Genomic DNA, 21,264 nt, shown 5'->3' on the forward strand with positions numbered 1-21,264 from the left:
AAGGAAAGAGGGAGGCGGGAGGAAGGAAGGAAGGAAGAGAAATGGGAGGAAGGAAGGAGGGAGGAGGGATGGGAGGAAGGAGGGAGGAAACAGCAGTCAGGCACTGGTAACAGCTGTGCTGGCGATGGCCCTGTAACATGATGAGCTGCCCCTAGAAGTGCAGAGAGCAGGGGACTGTCACAGGGTCTAGGAGAAGAGAGTGTGGGAAGGGTGACGTCATGAACTCAACAAGTCTGTCAGTCCCAGGCCCAGTGGGCGGGCTGTTGAAGGAGGTGCTGAGGTTCTAATCCTGGATTTATTGCACACTTGCTGAGCGACCTTCGACAAACCACTTAACTCAACCCTAGAGATAATGTCATACAGTCCTCAGTTTGTAAAATGATCACTGATCCTTTGCCACTGCTATCACAGCCACGGTGGCAATGTATCTGCTGGCAGTGAGGCGCAGCAGCTGATAAAACACACAAGGGGGCTCAAATGTTCTGTTTTTATGGCAGTTTTTTCTTGCCTAATGTACAGACAGTAACCCACGACCTTGGGACCCAAGCATATTCACATGACGGGCTACTAAAGGTTTCCTCTTTTGCAAAACCTAGGAAATGGGGCTTAACTGACAGCTTTGAAACGTGCATGGCAGAAATGACATCAAGATAGCACAATTGGCATATCTATTGCATGGAGTAAAAGCAGCACGATGGTCTCGTTGGTTTATGAAGACATCCTACCAGCCAGCTCACTACCCTGCAGTCAAGAAGGAAGAAGTAGAAGTAGCTCGGAGCCCAGGATCAAATTCATTTTCTCAAATTGAAGCCCCTTCTTGTCTAGAGAGTCCATAAGCCAGACAAAATTCAAAAGTCTTTTTACACAGGAATACACTGTATCAGGGTGGCAAATTTAACCTTCGATAATAACCAATATTGGAAATTTTTAATGTATGGAATAATATAATTCTCCTAAACATGACATATTTTTATTTTATTTAACACTGAAGAGAGGAAACTCTAGAGCTTTTTCTAAGACATTTTGCCCCAAAGCTAAAGAATATACTGCAGTGTGAGCAATGAACATACCCAGCTAATGAACTCTGGTGCTGCTCGTGTGGGAGAGAGGCATAGGTGATCATGGATTGTAGTGGGAAAGTATAGGTGATCATGGATGGTAGTGGGAAGGTGTAGGTGATTATAGATGGTAGTGGGAAGGTGTAGGTGATTATAGATGGTAGTGGGAAGGTATAGGTAATCATGGATGGTAGTGTGAAGTTATAGGTGGTAGTGGAAGGTGTAAGTGATCATAGATGGTAATAGGAAGGTATAGGTGATCATGGATGGTAGTGTGAAGTTATAGGTGATTATAGATGGTAGTGGGAAAGGTATTGGTGATCATGGATGGTAGTGGGAAGGTATAGGTGATTATAGATGGTAGTGGGAAGGTGTAGGTGATTATAGATGGTAGTGGGAAGGTGTAGGTGATTATAGATGGTAGTGGGAAGGTGTAGGTGATCATGGATGGTAGTGGGAAGGTACAGGTGATTAAAGATGGTCGTGGGAAGGTGTAGGTGATTATAGATTGTAGTGGGAAGGTGTAGGTGATTATAGATTGTGGTGGGAAGGTGTAGGTGATTATAGATGGTAGTGGGAAGGTGTAGGTGATTATAGAAGGTAGTGGGAAGGTATAGGTGATTATAGATGGTAGTGGGAGAAGTATAGTGGTCATGCATGGTAGTGGGAGAGGTATAGGTGATTATAGATGGTAGTGGGAAGGTGTAGGTGATCATGGGTGGTAGTGGGAGAGGTATAGGTAGTCATGGATGGTAGTGAAAGAAGTATAGGTGTTCATGGATGGTATAATAGGCTGAATCATGCTCCGCCCCATCCCCAAATTCATACATTGAAGCACTAATCCTCAGTACACCATAATGCCAGTGCGTTTGGAGACAGGGCTTTTAAAGAGGTGATCAAGGTAAAACAAGGCCATTAGAATGGACTTCAGTCCAATTGAAGTGGTATCTCTTCAAAAGGAGGAAATTTGGCCACATAGAAAGACACCAGGGATGCCCATGCACCGAGTGGCCAGGAGGGGACACAAGAGGCTGCTGGGCCACCTCTAAGTGAGGGAGAGAACTCAGAAGGAACCAACCTTGCCAACAACTTAGCCTTGGACTCTTAAGCTCCAGAGCTGGGAGAAGATGAATGTCTGCCACTGAAGTCCCCGGTCCCTGGGACTTTGCTCCAGCACTCCCAGCCAAGGCACACAGGTGGACAGGATTCTGCAGGCCTCTCTCAAACCTGGCTCTACCATCAGCAGCATCTGAGAAGGAAATCACTGACAAGGGGGATGCAGAAGGCCTCCTTCCCCCCAAAGAGTGATTGGGAAGGAAGCCGCTTCTCCCCTAAACCTCCAGCAAAAGTGTGGGTGTCCCCTAGGAGATTTGGGTGACTGCTGTATGGCTCCTTATTAAAATGTAGATGTTCTCTCTGCAGGAGATTAAGCTAACCTATCCCTGTCAATTAACAAATATCCTAGGTCATATTAGAATCTTTGATTCATCTGCCAGTCCCTCAGTTTATTCCCAAGAGAATGGACCACAGACCCCATCAATCTTCACTGGAGGTGACGGGAGCCCAAGAATGGGTCATAGGTGGCATTGAAGGCCAACCCAGGCAGCCTCCCATCAGCATGAGGACCTTTAGGGCAGGCTCTAAAATGCAGGGGTTTGGGAAGGGCATCTGGAGGAATACAGAGGGCTGAGAAGAGGAACTTCCTGATCTGGGGATTTTGCCTAGATTGGGCTCCTCTTGGTCACAGTTGTATTATGTTCTAGGAGCCAAATTCCCCCCTGGAAGTGTGTCTGGGAGAAGAAAATGTTTCCTCTTCTTCCTCTCTTCTCTTCCACCCCCCATGCTGTTTCCACCTTTCACAAGCAGGCATGCACTCACACAGCACCCAAAGCTGGTGTAAGATTGGAAGGTCCGGAGGCCTTTCTTCACGTCCTACAAAAGAGAGGATGGGAGTGGTGGGGCCTGGCTAAGAACCCCAGACTAGGGTAAAGCTCTGGAGATGACATTGGGTGACAGTTATGTCAGAGGCAAAGTCAGAGCAAGAACAGATATGGGACCCATGGTTCAAGGGATATTTTAAGTTTTCCTCCTTAGACTCATTTCATACCCCAGATTTTTCTATAACAGTGGTCTTGGAATATGCTGGTAGACTAAGTGTCTACAGAACTTCCCAGAAACTTTCCCTGAACTTCCAGTGTCTGTTAGGCTTTGAGACACTACACTGTGCTGTTGAGCTGGTGTCCCTAAAATCTGATGAATAGATTTTAACCTATGGGCCTGGGAGGTCTGCTGTTGCACACTTTCATTAAAAACCTGAAATGTGCTATGCTTTCTACTTGGGAGGTGTTTTGTGGGCATATATTTGTCAATGGATTTTTAAAGAGATTTGTAGTAGGTGGGCTTTTATCTTTAATAATGTATAAGTGGTTGAGGGCTGATATGAAGTCATTGGAGACAGAACACTGGTCTAAATTTTAAATATTTTTGGAAACATCAAACACAAATACACCATTTAGTATTTTTCCCTTCTTCCATCACACACATATAAATCCTTTGAGGGTTTTACCCTGAAATCTTCTCTGGATTTGCTCAGCTCTGGGAAACATATTATCCATCCTAAGCTAGTATCTTACTTCCTCTCTGGTCATTATTTTCTACCGTTATTGGGAAAAATATGTGAAGTAAATTGATAAATAAGTTTTAAGTATGCATCCATGCAGATTTGGCTCTTTGAATGAGACATGCTACTATAACCATAATTGAATGTAATTAAGTGGATAGTATATTTTAATCGCCATTGGTTGTTAGAACATCAATTTCAAAATGCACAGCTATGGTAAGAGTCAGGAATTCTAAAAAGAAATAAAAAGTCAATCATTTTTATCAGCTTGTTGCATTTTCTAAACCCCTTCCTACTTGATTGAACACTGTACTAATAATATTTGATATTTATGTGATAATAGTTCATGAGCTTACAGTTAAAAAAATTATTTGATTTTTGAAATATTAATGAAAATGACAGTGGAATTCAACCAAGTTGATTTGAGTTCTTCTTGTTTCCTATCTTCTTTTCAGGAAGAGGGTGAAATGCTCTCTGCCTCCTCCCTAAACCCCTATGTAAATTTCCCTGCTGGCATTTCATCATGCAGCAGTGATAGAAAATTCTTAAAGTTGCATTAGATGCACCAACTGTTGGCATTGTGTGGAGACAAATTACCTTTGGAGCCACTCAAAGGCTGTCATGGCTTGGAGTTAGTGGTTCTTGCTTTTGGAAACCAAGAGGAAGTGAGATTGCTCCACGGTCTGAGACCTAAGAGTTTAGGTCAAAGTCTGGGATGTGGTACCTTCCACTGCTGTAAGTTAAAACAAACAACAAACAAACAAACAAAACAACAACTCCCTGACAGACTTTTTGTTGGCAGTGTGAATGCCTCAGGGATCAAGAGGAGCTAGGATGGGAGAGAACCAAGGAGTGCCTGGGCCTCGGTGGCTTGACGGGAGTCTTCTGAAGGATGCATTATTTTGTTTTAAACACTTTCATAAAATGAGTTCACTAGTGGAGAACTGTCCTGACTTGCACCAGGAGGGAAAAAAAGGCACTGAAAGCAACATGAAGTAAGTTTTAAGATAAACCCGACTCACATGACAGTCAAAGGATATTAATTTCCAAAGCAACGTGGGCACACACGTGTACATAACAGGGGCGCACCTCTGTGTGGCCAGGGTCATGCCCACTGCCCTCCGGACTCTACCCACCATCTTAGCTCTTGTTGGAGTGTACAGTAACAGTCACATACTCAAAGAGTTAAAATGGAACCCTTACACATGCCTGCTTTTAAACTGTAACGTCCTCGTCACAGAAATTCTTATCGGGGGTCTGCACGGTACTTGGCAAACAAGACGTTCTACCTTTTAAACAAATAATTCATTAGGTAATTAAATTCAAGTGAGATTACTCTAATTAAATATACACTGCTGTTGAATCATAATTTCTATGTGGCCTAGTTAAAGATGAACAATCTCTTGTTCCTGACAAAAAAGAAAGCTCTAAAAGAATTCCCCATGGCTGGAAGCATAGATATACACGCACTCCACAGAGGTCATTTCAAGAAGGCGGAGATGCAAATACAACACGGAGAGGGGATGCGTCCTGTCTAGAGATTCCAGAGCAGGTTCAGCTTAAGGCTGCGGGTTAAGGTTAGCGGGACCCGGAGGGAAGCCACAGTGATCCCAGGGCGCTGGGTCACTGCGGGTGCGGGTGCGCACAGCCAGGGATCCTGGCGGGAGCCACTGGGGTTTCAGCTGCATCTGATAGGCCCCAAGCGGGAGGCGATTCTGCGGCCAGCGTTGGCCCAAAGACCAGAGGACCTGAGCAAAATGAAAAGTCACTTTGTTCCCCACGCCGTGCTCAGCCCGGCCTCCTCTAATGACATTAGGAGCCGCAGCCACGACGGCGCTCACGGGGGCGCAGAAGTCCCGCTGGCTTTGATCCGCGCCTCTCCGCTCCCTAGAGCTGACAGTCGGCTGCGCAGCGGCCGCGCTTTCATTTGTCAGACACGCGTTTGCCGGTGTACCCGCGCAGGCAGCTACACCTGTACTGAGAGAATTTACATCGCCTTGCTTCGGGATGGCATTGATTTGGGACGGGTGAAACACAAACACAAACTAATTAAAAACTGCATAATGGAGCCCTACAGGAACAAGGCAGAAAAACAAATAAATACAAGTGCAGCTGGCACGGCGATGGTGCCTCTGCCCCCGAGCAACCGTCTGGTGACATCAAATTAGAAGCCCTGAGAACTCTCACACCGTTGCTGTTGTTCATATTGGAGGCATAATGGAAATGATCTGGTTAATTAAGGGGAGGTTTATAAAATATTTACGTGTGTGCACACGCATGTAATTCACTTCCTTCGACACTGGGGACGGCGTCGTAGCGGCACTCCAGGCCAGGCCACTGCGGTCCATTCCTCTGCCCTGCGTTTGTGGGAAATACAGGCCCAGTGCCGCAGCTTTAGGGCCTGGGTCGCACTTGGTCCGCCCGCCGCGTTCCCGGGTGGTGTCCCCACGCTGCTGAGGAGCTGGCTCCGCGATGTCTGCCGTGGGGGGCACTCCCCGCAGCGTGCGACCGTCCTGCGTCCTTCGCTTCTGGGCTGTTCCCTCTGGGGTTTCCTTGGAGCGGCTGGAGGCGACTCCTCCCGCCTGCCCAACTGAGATCCGCTCGCCACTGGGTCCCCGCAGCCCTGCGCCCTCGGGGCGCTCACTGTAGACTATTCTTGGTCCCCAGGGGCCACCGGTCCCTGCCTGGCGTGGCAGGAAAGCGCAGACTGGACACAGGGGTCGGAGCCTAGGGAACCATCGAGTCGCAGCGGCCGGACCCACCAGGGGTCTCGGCCGCTGAGGACTGTCTGACTATTGCCTCAATGTCGCCGACTTGGGTGGCCTCCCAGCTGCTGCTGAGGGACGGTGCGAAGTCCTAGTGCGTTTTTAAGCAGACTTCTAAGTCTGCGCGCGAGTCGGGGCGCAGCGCCACGCTGGGGTCCGCGCTGCAGCTCCAGGTCAGGCAGCCTCCGCCGCCACCGAGCCGCGGCCCAGCGCAGAGCCCCGCCATCTGGAGCTGACAATGGCCCATGTGAGGGCAGGAGGCCAGGCCCGCGCCACCCGTTGCATCCCGCGGAGGGTCTGTGTCGCCTGGTCCTCGGCGCCAAAGGCTTGTCCCACAGAAGGCTTCGGGGAGTGATGCGTCCCCACGAGCATCCTCCTCTTCCTTAGCGATCCCCGGATTGCAGAGCTTCAAGACTGGCGAACTGTTTCCCAAGAAATAAAATGGTAAATGAGGAAGCTGTTGGGTGTGTTTAATCTTGTCCTGATGTAAATATGCTCCAGGAGGGTGGGGGAGGGTGGGTGGAATCCTTACCGAGGGTTGGGAGAGAGAAAAGGGAAACGATATTCTCCAAGAATAACAAACCCCTCCCATTTAGAAAACTGACTCATAATAATAATGACAACAACAGCAGCACCTTGCAAGTAAACTTTCCATCAAGCCTTAACACCAGCTTAAAAATCAAGTTAGCTTAAACTGCAGTTGTGCACCAGCGCCCGTCCCCCTCCACTGCCTCCTCTAGGGCTTTCCTCTCCTCCCTGCCCAACCCCCACCCCCACAGCCTGCCCCCTGCGCTCCCCGAGACACGCGCGCTCTCTGCCACGCCGCTGCACCCAGAGGCCTGCGTCTGTCCCAGCCCTGGACGCGTTGAAGGTCCTAGCTTCCCAGCAGGGGAGTCCCAGTCACTCCCCATTGCCGAGCTTCGTGGGGTCTCGCCAGACTCCTGGGCCACGTGCCTTGGGTTCCCGGAGCACTGGGGCCCAAGGGCTTCCGGACTGGATCCCCGGCGCTCGGCAGGAGGAACTCCGATTCCGCTGCGCAGCAACCCCTAGACCTGGTTTTGTCAGGCTCCGCGTCTTTGTCTCTGACGCAGTGACCACGGGGCAGCCACCGGGTGCAGCCAGCTCCGCCAGTAGCAACTTCCGGAGCAGCGGCAGGGCCTGCCTCAGCCACCCCCTTTGGAGGCAGGAAAAGGGGCTGAGGGGCCAACAAAGTGGCTCTCTCCTGCCTCAGAAGTTCAGCGCCTCACAGCTGGGGCGTCGGTTTCGAAGGCCAAGCAGAGGGAGCCACACGACCTCCCATTCCAATGTCCATCGCCTTTGCCTGGCAACCCTAGGGCCACCAGAGGGATGGTCCTAGATGCCAGTGACGCTGAGTCCGGGCTGGGGCAGGGGCAGTCTCTTTGAGGGAAAGTTTAGACTTTCTCACGACTTTTTTAAAAGGACGTTCAAATCAGGCCCATGGATTCCAGACGCCCAGCCCTTCTGCCTGCTCCAGCATCTGAGGCCATGAAGCCCTGGGCCCCACTGAAACATTTGCTGCTGAAAATGAGTGGCAGAATGAGTGGGAGGAAACTCTCCCAGGAGAGGCTGAGCCAGGAGATTCCAGCTCCTTCTCCGCCCCTCCCCCTCTCTGATGGGATGCTTTGGTGGCAATTCTCTGTCTCTCTTTCTCTCAGTCTACCCTGCTTCCTAGTATCCTAGGTGGAAGTTTTGGGGACAAGGGCCAAGGAGAAAGAAGAGAGAAGGTGAGTCAGGGCCTGCCAGGCTCTGCTAGAACTTTCTGGAAAGGACTTCCTAGAATTGGTTTTAGGCCCAGGGGCCTGGAGTGCAGCCCCAGGCCCTGGCCTTGGGCAGAGAATAGACCACAATCTCCCCTTCTGCACCTTTGCAGGGCTCCCTGGGGAGCAAGTTACCCAGCTTTGCTGGTGCCGCTTCCCCAGGAACCGTGCAGTCCTCAGGCAGGATTCACAGGGGAGTCTTCAGGTGGGGCCCAGCCAGGTCCTCCCCACCCAGCTCCCTGGTGTTTTCAGGAGCCTGCAATCATTTTGTGATGTGACGCCAATGGAGGTGATGCAGCGAGGGCACAGAGGAGTGGGCTGGTTGAGAGTCAGGACGAAGCCTCCACTCCCTATTCCCGCCTCCCCACAAATCTCTGCCAGCTGCAGAGAGACCTGAGGCTTGCGGGTGGGGTGGGCGGTGGTGCTCAGTGGGTTGGATGGAGGCAGACAAGCTGTAGCTGAATCCCAAGGCTGAGAAGTATCCCTGGACTGACATCCCATCTCATTCTCCAGGTCACTCAAGAGGGCGTATCTCCCCTGTCAACCTGAAATGTGACACTGTAGTTTGCTGAACAGGACAGGGGTGGGTGGAACTGGCCCACTTCTCACACAGTGAGTCACATGCAATGGATGGATTTGTTTTGGGTATAGAGGAGAGGAGGCTGAAGATCGGAAATCTATCTTAGGGTTAGAAGGTGTCTGGTGGTAGGCTGGGGAACAGGAAAAAGCTGCAGTTAGGGGCTTCCCGGAGTTGTGTCACCAAGAATCCACTCCGCACCAACCCTCGGCGTCCCCACAAACCCCGCCCGGAATCTATGTAAAAGCAGGAAAGGAACCCTGGAGGTTGTAGGCGGATTCTGGAGTGTGGAGGGGCGAATTGAGCGCGGGAAGCAGCATGACTAGGAAGACAATCTGACTCAGAGCAGGGAAAAATCAAGCCCGATGTCGGAACTGGTTATTAGTAATTACTACTATCACGGGCATTATTGTTGCTAATTACAGGCGATGTCTCAGTGTTTGTCCTCAGGCCCGGAGAACCGGAGCCCTCCTGATGCTGCCGAAGTCCCTGGGCCTCGAGGCTCCGTGAAGAGAGGGAAGCGAGGCAGGGGGTGAAGGGACCGCCTGGCCGGTGTCCAGGATACGGGTGGCTCAGCCCACCAGCAGAACAGCGTGCCGACTCCGGCCCGATGGCCGCCTTCGTCCCGTAGCCCCAACCCGGCCTAAAGCCGGGAAGACGCCAGAGTGCGCTGCTGAAATTCCCGCGGAGTCCGGTGTGCTGGAGAGCGGCAGCGGGGTGAACTCCCGGCCCCGGCTCTGCGTAGGAGGCGGTTCGCAAAGTGGGCCCCGGGAGCCGGGACTGGTACCCGGTTCCCCACGGCACCGTCCGGACCTCTCCAGCCACGAGGCGCAAAAGTGGCCTGCCAGCGTCTTCCTAGGCTCAGGGAGGCGAGGAGGTCCGTGCACTTGGCATCTTCTCCCGGGAGCCGCACGGCCAGGGCCGCGGCGACACGGAGTCCCTCTCAAGTGCGCCGCGCCTGGCCGCGTCCTGTCGCCCGGCGAGGCTGAGGATGGAGAGGGGAGACGCAGGGAGAAGAGGGACGCGGGACTTGGACCCAAGAGGCCGCTCCGTTCCCGGTCTGGGGGCGGCGCCGACTCGGGTTCGCGCGTTCCACACAAGTTTCCTGTCGGCCTCTGCACACCTGGTGGACAAACCGGGCGTCCAGGCCACACCGTCTTCCCCCTTCGCTGGGGCGCGGGGGATGTTTCCCTCCGGCTGCCGGGGGGGGCTTTCTGGGTGAAGAGAAAGCCCCTCCCCCCGCATCTCCCCCACCCCTCCCTCCCAGAACCCGCGGCGCCCACTGCGCCTGCTTCCCCCTAGCTGGCGACTTCTCCGCGGGGTTTGCCCTCGCTCAAAGTTTGCACAATTGAAAGAGCCCGCAAAGCTCGGCCGCCCCCCGCTTCCCCAAGGGCGGCGAGGCCGTTCATTGGCAGACGATCGGTTACTACCCAGCAGGGGCCCACAGGAACCCGCATCTGGAGTCGGGGGTGTCACGCCACGCCGGTTCAGTGGCTCGCGGAGAGCGTCCGGGTGCCCTTCTGCCGAGGATGTCCCCTGGAGGCACCGGCCGCGCGGGACTCTGCGGAGAGGCCGCTCCCCGCCCGCAGTCACCAGCGCCCAGGCCGCCGGCCCCTTCCCCGCTGCCCAAACGGTAGAAAAGCAGGCGCCAAGTTGTTTTTGTTAAAAAGGGGACACACCTCAGCCGCGAAACTGCAAACCCGGTGTCAGACAGCTGTAAACCCGTGTCGACAGGTTGTCAGACAGCTGCGGGGGCTGGTCGGGAAGGAGCCCACGGCCTCCGGGCCCACACCCCGCCGCCCCGACGCGCGCGCCCACCGCCAGAGTAGCTGGCCCGGCCGGCACGGGGCACCACGTGCTCGCGGGAGGGGCGGGAGCGGCCGGCGAGGGCGGGCGGGAGGCAGGGAGGGGGCGGGAGGGGAGCCAGGGGCGGGGCCTGCGCTCAAGGGGATGCCAATCAAAGCATCAACTTCAAATTGTGTCTGAAAGCCCCGCCGCCGAGCGGAGGGCGGCCGCCGCAGTCGGCGCGCGATCGCGGATCCGGGCGCAGCCGGGAGCCGGGCGCCTGCGAGCACCGGGCAGAGGAGCCGCGACCGGCCCCCATCTCCCGGCCCGCCCGAGCGCGCCCGGCCGGCCGCCCGCTCCTCCCTAGACCCCTCGCGGCGCCCCCTGCAACCCCCTCCGGCCGGCCTCCGCCTCCCTCCCCGCGCCTTTAATACTCACCCGCTGCGGCGGTCGCCGAGTCCGCGGACATGTCCTTCCCGCAGCTGGGCTACCCGCAGTACCTGAGCGCCGCGGGGCCCGGCGCCTACGGCGGCGAGCGCCCGGGGGTGCTGGCCGCGGCCGCTGCGGCGGCGGCCGCCGCCTCGTCGGGTCGACCCGGGGCTGCGGAGCTGGGCGGCGGGGCAGGCGCGGCTGCGGTCACCTCGGTGCTGGGCATGTACGCGGCGGCGGGGCCGTACGCGGGCGCGCCCAACTACAGCGCCTTCCTGCCCTACGCCGCGGATCTCAGCCTCTTCTCGCAGATGGTGAGTGCGTCCGGCCTCCCCCGCTTCTCCTCTGTCTCACCCGCGCCAGGGCAAGGGTGGCGGGTCGCCCGGGAGGGAGAGACGACGGGTGGACCTGGTCCGGACGAGGAACTAGAAAGGTCCGGGGGCAGGTTCCCGGTGGCCGAGGCCGCGGCCCCCGGGGACGCAAGAGGGCTGCGAGGCCGGGCGGGTGACGGCTGGGCCATCTCGGCCTGGGAAAGCGGAAGGCCCGGGCCAGGGAGCGGGTAGCGAGAGAGTCCAGAGAGGCCGCAGAAGCAGGCCCGGGGAGCGCCGCCCGCGCTGGAGGTCCGGGGGCAAACTCGCCTGGCCCGGCCAGGGCGCCCGGGCAGGCCCACGGGGTTCCTGCAGGTCGGCCCGGCGTAGCGTGGCAGGACTTCCCTTCCTGGCCGCGGGTTCCACTCGCGCGGCCTCTTTAGTTTTCGAACCGAGTCTGGAAAACTTGGTTTTCTCCCTCTTTAGCAGCTCCGAGATAGTTGTATCCGAGTTTGCCAGACAGACCCCTTTTAAGCCTAGTAGAGTCAATCAAAATAATCTTAACAATAGAGGTCCAAAGGGATGGAGAGGTCTCTCCATGGCGTGAGTGCGAATTTGAGATTAAACAAAAATTAAGTTGCAGTAATGTTTTGGTGTCTGAAACGGTGTTTGATTTTACTTTTGTAAGTTGCCAAAGTTTTCATTTCATTTGCACCAAAAGAAAAGCACTTTTCTTCCTTCGTTACATAATGGAGGATTAAAGAAAACAGTGTCCCTTGGTTTAAAATAAATGGTGTCCTCTTAGTCTCCCGTCCCAGTGGGTGTTAGATGTGGGGGCAGGCGGCTGCACATTTAATTCTCCGCGGGGGCATTGGACTTCCTGCCGGTCCAAATGATCCATTTTCCTTGGTCTGACTGCAAGGTCGGTGCTTAAACTTCGGACGGCTGGTGAATTGTGCGGCGGGCGCGGGGCCCTGGGAGGCAGCCCCCTCCTGGGTCGCTCCCCGCGGGATAAAGCAATTTCCAAGCACCCGCGATGTCTCCCCGCTCCCCGAAGGAGAAGCGGGGCGTAAACGCCCCTCAAGTGTGCACAAGCAAAGAGCGGGTTTCCCTGTAACTTTTCTTGGAGTTTTGAAAGAAAGCGGCCCGGCTGCCTTTCAGGTCTCTTACTATCGAAAAAGATCAGCCCCCATTTTGTTCAGGCGGCGGTGAGGCCGGGACGCGATGAGAGATTTACAAGGTGTCCTTTCAAAAAGAATTCCCAGTGGAGACGAGGCTGAAATGTCTTCTTTACAATTACAACCAAAATAATTAGAAAAGCGCAAAGTACCTTTTGCAACGATTGGGCAAAAACGAAATCTAGCCGCAGAAACGTTTTCTCTGCGGCCTCAGTCACCAGACTAATTAGTCCAAGAAATCTTCTGGTCTTTACAACTTTCTCAGAGTTGCTAACATTGCAACTCGATCATTTTTACATAGAAGATGAACATTTTTTACAGAAATTGCGAATGCAGTTGTGTGCCATTTGGGAACCCTGCCTGTGTTTGCGGGGGAGGGAGAGAGCTTCAGTGTGAGGACCTGCACCCTTTGTGGAGAGCTGGGGAAGGGAGATGTTTGCTGTTCTGAGTTGTTTTTCCCCTCTAGAGGGATAATATGTAAAAATTATTCCCACCCAAAAGGTGTGTGTTTCCTCCAGCTCTCCCGCTGGTGCTGAGAGAGTAAACTCAAACCCAAACCCTGATTCTAGGCCTAGGTTTCCAAGTCATTATAATTGGGTGTTTGGAAGTCAAAAGATAAAATTGTATTTGAATGTCTGTCTGGGCAATTTATGGTAATAAAGAGGCCTAATGAGGTTGTTAGAAAGATAAAATGTTATTTACCAAAAAACCTGATGGGATAATTTGACTTGCTGTGTTTTACTACTGATGATAAAAAGAATATTGATTGCAAATAAATCACTGCCTCTAAATGCCTGCAAACAGTTAGTGTTTGCTCCCTCCAGATCAAAGTCAAACTTAAGAGATGAAGTAACTGAGAAGAGGCCTAGGATACTGAACCGGTTCCCCTCCTGGCCGCCGGTGGTTCCCAGCCTTTGCGTTAATATTTTACAGGCTAAGCCTTCCTTTTGTATTTAAAAAAAAAAAAATAGTGTTTTTGTTATTGTTGTCGATGATGGCCGGGATTAAAATTTTAAATTATCACCACTAAAGACATTTTAATGTGGGGAAACCATTATATGCAGATTAATTTGGAAGGCAGAGGACTGTGCTTTCGTTTTAAATTGCTGGCGGATTTAGACCGGTGGAAAACCCGGGATGGTTTATTTTGATTGAGCCCCCTCTGGGTGGCAGAGAGGAGGCTTGGGCTCTGGGCCCTTTACGTTTGGAGAAATGGCTTTATCAACTCAATTGAAAGGTTTTTCCCTCTAGCTAGTGAAAGATAAACTTGGAAATGCAGGTTTCTCCAGGGGTTGGTTGTGGGGACAGGGGTTGCCTAGGGAACTTGCAGGGGCCGCGGCTTCTGTTGTGCTCTTCTGGAGAGCGTACTGTTTCTGGAACTTTTCTAGAGTGGCAAAAACGATCTCCACTGTCGGTGAAAGGGCAGTTCCTGAAGTCAGCTCGTGGTCCTGGCTCCCCCTCTCCCCAGCAGTGAACTGGGGGTGCCTTCCTGATCCGTCCAGCACAGGAGAGCCCCGCAAAGCACCCGGGAGGCCCTCGAGCCCACTGGAGCGGCTTCTTCCCACTTTCCCATCTTGGGGACTCATCTCTCTCTCTCTCTCTCTCTCCCTCTCTCTCTCCACTTCCCTCCTCTGTCTCCTCGATGGCTCTGCCCTGTGGCTTCAGGGCTCGCAGTATGAACTGAAGGACAACCCTGGGGTGCACCCCGCCACCTTCGCAGCCCACACGGCGCCGGCTTATTACCCCTACGGCCAGTTCCAATATGGGGACCCCGGGCGGCCCAAGAACGCCACTCGCGAGAGCACCAGCACGCTCAAGGCCTGGCTCAACGAGCACCGCAAGAACCCCTACCCCACCAAGGGCGAGAAGATCATGCTGGCCATCATCACCAAGATGACCCTCACGCAGGTCTCCACCTGGTTCGCCAACGCGCGCCGGCGCCTCAAGAAGGAGAACAAGGTGACGTGGGGAGCGCGCAGCAAGGACCAGGAAGATGGAGCTCTCTTCGGCAGCGACACCGAGGGCGACCCGGAGAAGGCCGAGGACGACGAGGAGATCGACCTGGAAAGCATCGACATTGACAAGATCGACGAGCACGATGGCGACCAGAGCAACGAGGATGACGAGGACAAGGCCGAGGCTCCGCACGCGCCCGCAGCCCCTTCTGCTCTTGCCCGGGACCAAGGCTCGCCGCTGGCAGCAGCCGACGTTCTCAAGCCCCAGGACTCGCCCTTGGGCCTGGCAAAGGAGGCCCCAGAGCCCGGCAGCACGCGCCTGCCGAGCCCCGGCGCTGCAGCGGGCGGCCTGCAGGGTGCGCCGCACGGCAAGCCCAAGATCTGGTCGCTGGCGGAGACAGCCACGAGCCCCGACGGTGCGCCCAAGGCTTCGCCACCACCACCCGCGGGCCACCCCGGCGCGCACGGGCCCTCCGCCGGGGCGCCGCTGCAACACCCCGCCTTCCTGCCCAGCCACGGACTGTACACCTGCCACATCGGCAAGTTCTCCAACTGGACCAACAGCGCATTCCTCGCACAGGGCTCCCTGCTCAACATGCGCTCCTTCCTGGGCGTTGGCGCGCCCCACGCCGCGCCCCATGGCCCTCACCTTCCTGCACCTCCACCACCGCAGCCGCCGGTCGCCATTGCCCCGGGGGCGCTCAACGGAGACAAGGCCTCGGCCCGCAGCAGCCCCACGCTCCCAGGTATAACTCCAGGCCGCGACCACCTGTCCCCTAGCTGGGAATTCAGAGGCCTGGCTAGGTGTGGTAGCGTGAGGTGCAGCATGGGCCGAGAGGGTACCAGGCAGTGGCCGCTGAGCCCTGGGGCTGCGCTTAATCCCTGCTTCAATTTAGAAAGCCAGACAAGGCCCTAGGGCGCTCCCAAGAGAGCTTTGCTCTACCGGCGAGCCTGCTACGGGGTGGTGGTGGGGTGAGGGGTGATGTTTTTCGGCGAATCTGCCTGGGCAGCAGGCAGAAGTTGGTGGGAAGGAGGCCTGGGACCTCTCCCGCCCGTCTCTTCGTCCTAACTCTGCCTCTTCCGATCTCTCGCAGAGAGAGACCTCGTCCCCAGGCCAGATTCGCCGGCACAGCCGTTAAAGTCGCCCTTCCAGCCGGTACGCGACAAGTGAGTGCTGTTTGCTTTTGCTTATGGGAGGAGGCGGTGGGGAGGAGGAGGAGGAGTGGTAGGGACCCGGGCGGAGCTGGCTGGGTGGCGGTGGGGGTCGCGCAGTCCTTGTTGAAGGAGCGCTTCCCGCCAGCCCTGGGTGCCGGGCGAGCCGAGGAGACTGGAGTTTCTCCCGAGCCGGGAGCCGCGCTGGCTCTCGACCCCGCCCCCAGGGCTCCGCTGCTGGAATCGGCGACGCCTGGCGCGGCGTCCCCCACTCACAGTGCCCCTGTCTTCTTGTCTCGCTGTGTTTCCCATGCAGCTCTCTGGCCCCGCAGGAGGGAACGCCGCGGATCCTAGCAGCCCTCCCGTCCGCCTGATTAAGGGTCTTCTTTTACTTTTGCGGGGGGGGAGGGGGGAGGAGTTGGGGAGGGAGGGAATGTGGGAGGAATTAAGACAAATATTTCAGACTGGTGTAAAGGACAAATATGACAAGGACGTCAAGGACTCCCGTCCATCGCTTTCTGCAGAAAGGGGCTTGCTGGGTCCTGAGCTCGCGTCCAGGTGGCCAGGCCTCTGCCGGCGGCTCCGTTGGCTGCGATTATCGGGTTCGGTAAATGCCCCCACGTGCTTGTGTCTCTTTCCCCCCTTTTCTGTATATAGAGTGATTTCAGATTGTAAATAGCGCGTCAGCGAACTTGTCTAAATCATATATTTTTGTCTAATAAACTAAATGAAATGATGCCCCCTCCCCGCTCCTGCTGCTGTGTGCCTGTCCAGTGTGTGTGTGAAAGTGTGTGTTTGTGTGTGAATGTGTGTGTGTGTGTGGCAGAAAGAGAGACCTACAGAGAGAGAGGAGAGAGAGAGGAGAAGTGGGGGATACAGGGATCCTGGAACCCTGGGCGGGACCCAAGGGCCTGTGGCTGGGGGAGATGGGCTTCTCATGGGGTCCTTTAGAGGCTGTTTCCACCCAAGAGGCAGGTGCTTTAAACATCTCTTGGTTGTTTGTGGCTGTTGTTGAATTTTTAAATATTGTCACTGTGGCAATTTCTTGCTGGCAGTTCGATTGCTTTCACGAACATTTTTTCTGAGACTTAATTTTCTCAGGACATAAATAAGTTCAATTTTAGGCAGTTTTACAAAACGATTTTATAACGTCGGTAAAAATGGAGGAAAAAGAATTTTTATTTGCGACCCCAGAGAACTTCGGATTAGAAATCAGTTTATAACTAGTTGTCTCAACAGCGCATCGTGGCGCCTGGTGGTTTTCTGGGTTGAGTGTGAAAATAATGGAGTATTGCTGTGCATGTATGTTTAGTGATTTGGTAAAATCAGACTCGGGAAGAAATTGGAAGGCTCTTTAAAACTCCACAGATGGGCCAGCCGGGATGCTGTGCGGGGGTTCTCTGCCGTGTGAGGTGTGAACGAGGGGCTGATGCTGTGTTGGGAAGCGAGAAAGAGGAGGTGGCTTTGGTCTCCCAGGGAAGCCCCTTTACACTTGGGCTCCATGGACTGCGTCCTTTGCTCTCAGGCGCGCGCACCGCGGGAGTCCAGAGCAAACTGCCCCTAGATGGCCGCGGCCGGGCAGCGGGGAGGCAGCTGGGAGCAGCGATGTGGGGAAACATTCGCAGCGGGGCTGGCCTCGGGCGCGCGCAGGTGGGGAAAGGCCTGGGAGCCTGGACATCGCTGCGGATCCGGGACATCAGCATCAGTGGGTTCGGAAAGGAACGCGCGCCAAGCGCGGCAGCCGTCACCTTCAGGAGGCTTTGCGGACCCGGCGCAGGGCCTTCAGGGCGCAGGCGACTCTGCGTTGAATGCGTGAAAACTGAGCCAGCAAATATTTCCAAAACTGCCAGCGAGGATGTGGGCTGCTGGGAAAAACGGTCTAGTGGGGACAGGGCCGAGTCCCGAGGTCAGAGCGGCCATCCGCCGCTCGCACCCCCAGCCTGTGACCCGCCCTTCCCGGCCTGCTCGAGACCCGCTGGCGCCAGGGCTGCGCCTGGGGACTCCGTGCATGGCCGAAGCGAGGGGGAAAGTCGGGGCGCTGGTGTCTTTTCAGAGGTTCCAGGAAAGAGGGAGGCTCGCGTTAGGACTAGGAGGTGCAGTCCACGGCTCCTACCCGCCCCGGACGCCCGCATCCTTCTACAGCCCTCCGCCGCGTTCCTGGTCCCTGCAGAGGGGAGGGTCCTCTCCCTGCCCCGAGGCGGGAGGAAAAGCGGCGAAGAGGAGGCTCGAAGGGCGCCGCGTAGGGCAAGTGGGCCGAGGACACGTGGGGTGCGTCGGGGAGCGGGGAGTGGGTGGGGTGGGATGAGCCAGGGAGGAGCCGGGCAGGAGCTGAGTGGACCGCGCGGGCGGACGGACTCGGGCCGGGCCCGGGGGAGCAGCTCCGCAGTCCGAATGGACGTGCTCCAGGCGCCCTCTATGGTCCGAAAGCGGAATGCGGCCTTGACCAGCGCCGATCTCGCTCCTGGGGTGTGGGGCAAATCTGGGGGCGCTGGGCCTTGGGGCTCCGTGGGCATGAGTCTGGATTTGTAGAGGTGGGGACCGCTCTGCGTTCCAGGGCTGCACCCACTGGTTCTTTGTGTGTGTTTTGGGGGAGTGCCGGGCCTGCAGGTTAGGCTACTGGCATTTGGAGGGAGTGAGCACTGGGCTCTACGTGGGGTGCTTTTATTGTCCAGTGCCTTCCTTGCTAAATCAGAGAGGTGTTTCTCATCTGCCCTCGGCCCTAGCCCTTCGTGGATCATCAGAGCCCTGGGCTCATCATTCCAGAGGTTCTGCAATGGGGCCCTAGAGCCTACTTTGACTGCTGGGCCCAAATGGATCTTGTGTCCTTAGCCAGATCGTGTCTCTAGAGAGGCTTGACCAGCTACGCCCTTCGCCTCTGATGAGGAATTGTGTTCCCAGCCACAGAGACGTGCTGCTCAAGCAACCAATGTGCTGGGAGATGCCTTCTGGGTGACGCTGGAAACAGCAGATTGGATTCAGGTGGGCCAGGTAGAGTTCTCTGCCCCTGGGCAAGCTCAGCGCTTTATTTCCCTGAATCAAATTGGATGGTCTGTGCTGGCACCTGCTGCCTTGCACACCCCTATTTCCACCCTTTCCTGATTTTTTTGTCAATGCAAGACATTTGGGACCCCCCTACCCCCACCCCCACAAGAACTGCTGCTGAGGTCGCTTGGCCAGCACGTGCTCATCCTTGGGAGTCCTGGCTACTGAGCTGCATGGCCTAGAGTCGTGAAAGGTCTGTGCACCTTTCTGAGAGCTAAGTTTTCCATACAAGGAAATCAGATCGCCAGCCTCAGAATTATTTTTCTCCAGTGAAAAGCTACAAATGAATTTGTAATGGAGCACTGAAGGCATTTTTGTCCTTTGTGCACTATTTGTTTACATCTTTCTGGCCATGGGAGCCATCTAGGTGTGCAGGGTCCCATGGGAGCACCCCACGTGCCGGGTGCTTCACCTCCTGAAAAATCTGGAGTGGACATAGAAAATCCACAAATATCATTTGCTTCTAAAAACAAAGCCCTGTTAGTTCTGGAGGAGCTTTCTGCCTGGGGAAAGGGGCTTCCCTACCTCAGCAGTGCCCAGGACAGTTTCAGAGGTGGCAGCTGCTCTGTGGCCAGCAGGGAGGAGACAGTCCCTGAACAGACTAAGGGGAGATTGTCCACAGGACTAATTTCCAGACATAGGGTTCCCCTTGTCATCAGAAATGGGTTTCCTATAGAAAAGTTCCCTTTTCTGGTTATATTAGGCTTTTTCTGGAGGGGTGTGTGTGTGGGGGGGAGCAAGACACAAATCTGGTCCTGGGCTCCTGAGTTCTGTGTTACAGCCCTGGCAGCCCCCAGCCCAAAAGTTGAGCTGGAGTCTCTGAAATCTCCCTGCTCCCACCATCCTGCCCACTGTCCTCCGATCAATTACATTCACCAGCACATTTATCTCGCCTGCAATATGGAGAATTCATATTCATATCTCGGTTTTAGCGGTCTGACACTGATTAATGTAATACGCGCCTCGGCTCCAAGGGGTGCGCCACTGATGAATCATGCCCTATAAAGTTTCAGTTGTCCTTGTAGGTGGGACTCTGCCAGAGAGCAAGGAGGCTGGAGTGAGGGAGGGAGGCAGAAAGGAGAGAGGACACGGTGGGCCACAGCACCCAGGGGTATCTGGGACAGGCACCAGCCTTTGGCTTTTCAACATGGAGGGTTCAGGCAGGCTCTGTCCTCTCTGCTTTTGAACCTCTTGCCTGAGAGGGGAATGCTAATTCCACCCTCCCCTGCCCACCCCAGCCACGATGCCAGTGGGTCGCTGGTCGCCTCCTCTCACAGAGGCAAGGTCTAGGGTGGGGTTAGGGATTCCAAGTGGAGATGGGGTTTGTGGACTTCAACTTGGGAAGAGTGGACCACTGAATGCACTTCTCGAAATGACAGGGCCCTGTGTGTTGGTGAGGACTGCAAGTTGGAGGTCAAAAAAAACGGAAGGTAGCAGAGGCTAGGGAGGGTCGCCTGCAAGGCTGGGGGAGCATTGCCCCCACGGAGGAGCGGAGCTTTGTGGTGCCCTTGCGAAAAGAACTTGCAAGGCCAGAGGAACCTCCTGTGGTCAGTGGCCACCGCCTCTGCAACGCGGGCCACACCGCAGGACCCGGCACTGCCATAGGAGTCAGCCAGGCTCTGAACCCTCCAGAAAGGAAAGGGAGGCTTTGGGGAACCACTCACTGAGCGTGCTCCCAATGCCTGGTGACTTCTCTGTCCCCACAGAGGGCCCTGCCATCTCGCTGGCCCCGAAGTCAGCATGTGGCACCAGGTGGGGAGGGAATGTGGGGTGGCCCTGGGGCCGTAAGTCCAAGCTGGGGGCCAGGAGACAGGGCAAACAGTGGAGGGGGCGCATTCTGGTGGAATTAAGAAGCCCACCCACCTTTAGGTGTCCCTTGAGCCAGCGAGCGTGGGGAATGCGTAGATGTGTGGAAGGAGAGCTCCCCACTCAGGGCACCCAGCCGCCTCGCCCGCCCGGAGACTTTTTCTGTGCCTTGGCGGCGGACCCCAGTGCATGGACGGCCCTAGAGCAATAGGAGCGGCTCCAGGGAGAGGCCATGCTATCCAGGTCTTCTCCGGCGCTCCCCACAAAGCCAGCGACTCCAATTATGACTCCGGAGCTGACAGGCCTGCCAAGGTCATCCCGCGGGGACTGCCGGCCGCCTTTTGTACCCGGCGACTGGCGGCTGGACGCAGATCCCCTTCCCTCGCCCCAGAATGACGTCTGAAAATGGACCTCTTAGGGCCAGCGCGGAAGGGGGCCAGATGCCAAGGCGGTCCCGGCCCGGTGACTTCAGCACTGTGAGCCCCAGGCCTGGGGGCCCCGGGTATTTTGAGGGGCCCAGGAAAATGGTTTAATTTTATTTCATAGAAAAATATCAGGTAATTTTTGGGTCGAAGAAAATGTGTTAATGTATATCAATATATTCATTTTTATACCAATGGAGTGGTAAAACAAAAATTTTTAATAAGTTTCTCATGAAGAAGGAGTCTGCCTTAGGCCCACGGAAGTCACCACGTGGCCTGGGACTGAGACGGCTTCAAGAGCGACCTAAAATGTTAGGATTGCTCTAAATGAGGAGGCAGAGAAAAAGCGGCCTTGAACCCGGGAGGGAGCAAGGGATGGAGCTGCGCGC

At 55.4% G+C, this 21,264-nt stretch overlaps 1 protein-coding gene across 1 annotated transcript; it reads left to right on the forward strand.

Moving 5' to 3' along the window:
- Positions 1-10,776: 10,776 nt before the first annotated feature.
- On the forward strand, positions 10,777-16,341 carry IRX1 (iroquois homeobox 1). The gene is made up of 4 exons (XM_030813777.1): positions 10,777-11,326; positions 14,164-15,199; positions 15,548-15,620; positions 15,922-16,341. The coding sequence occupies exons 1-4, from the start codon at positions 11,051-11,053 to the stop codon at positions 15,977-15,979; spliced, it is 1,443 nt and encodes a 480-aa protein (XP_030669637.1). The 5' UTR covers positions 10,777-11,050; the 3' UTR covers positions 15,980-16,341.
- The last annotated feature ends 4,923 nt before the right edge of the window (positions 16,342-21,264 follow it).

This window comes from Nomascus leucogenys, chromosome 6 (assembly GCF_006542625.1).
Source record: "Nomascus leucogenys isolate Asia chromosome 6, Asia_NLE_v1, whole genome shotgun sequence".
NCBI lineage: Eukaryota > Metazoa > Chordata > Mammalia > Primates > Hylobatidae > Nomascus > Nomascus leucogenys.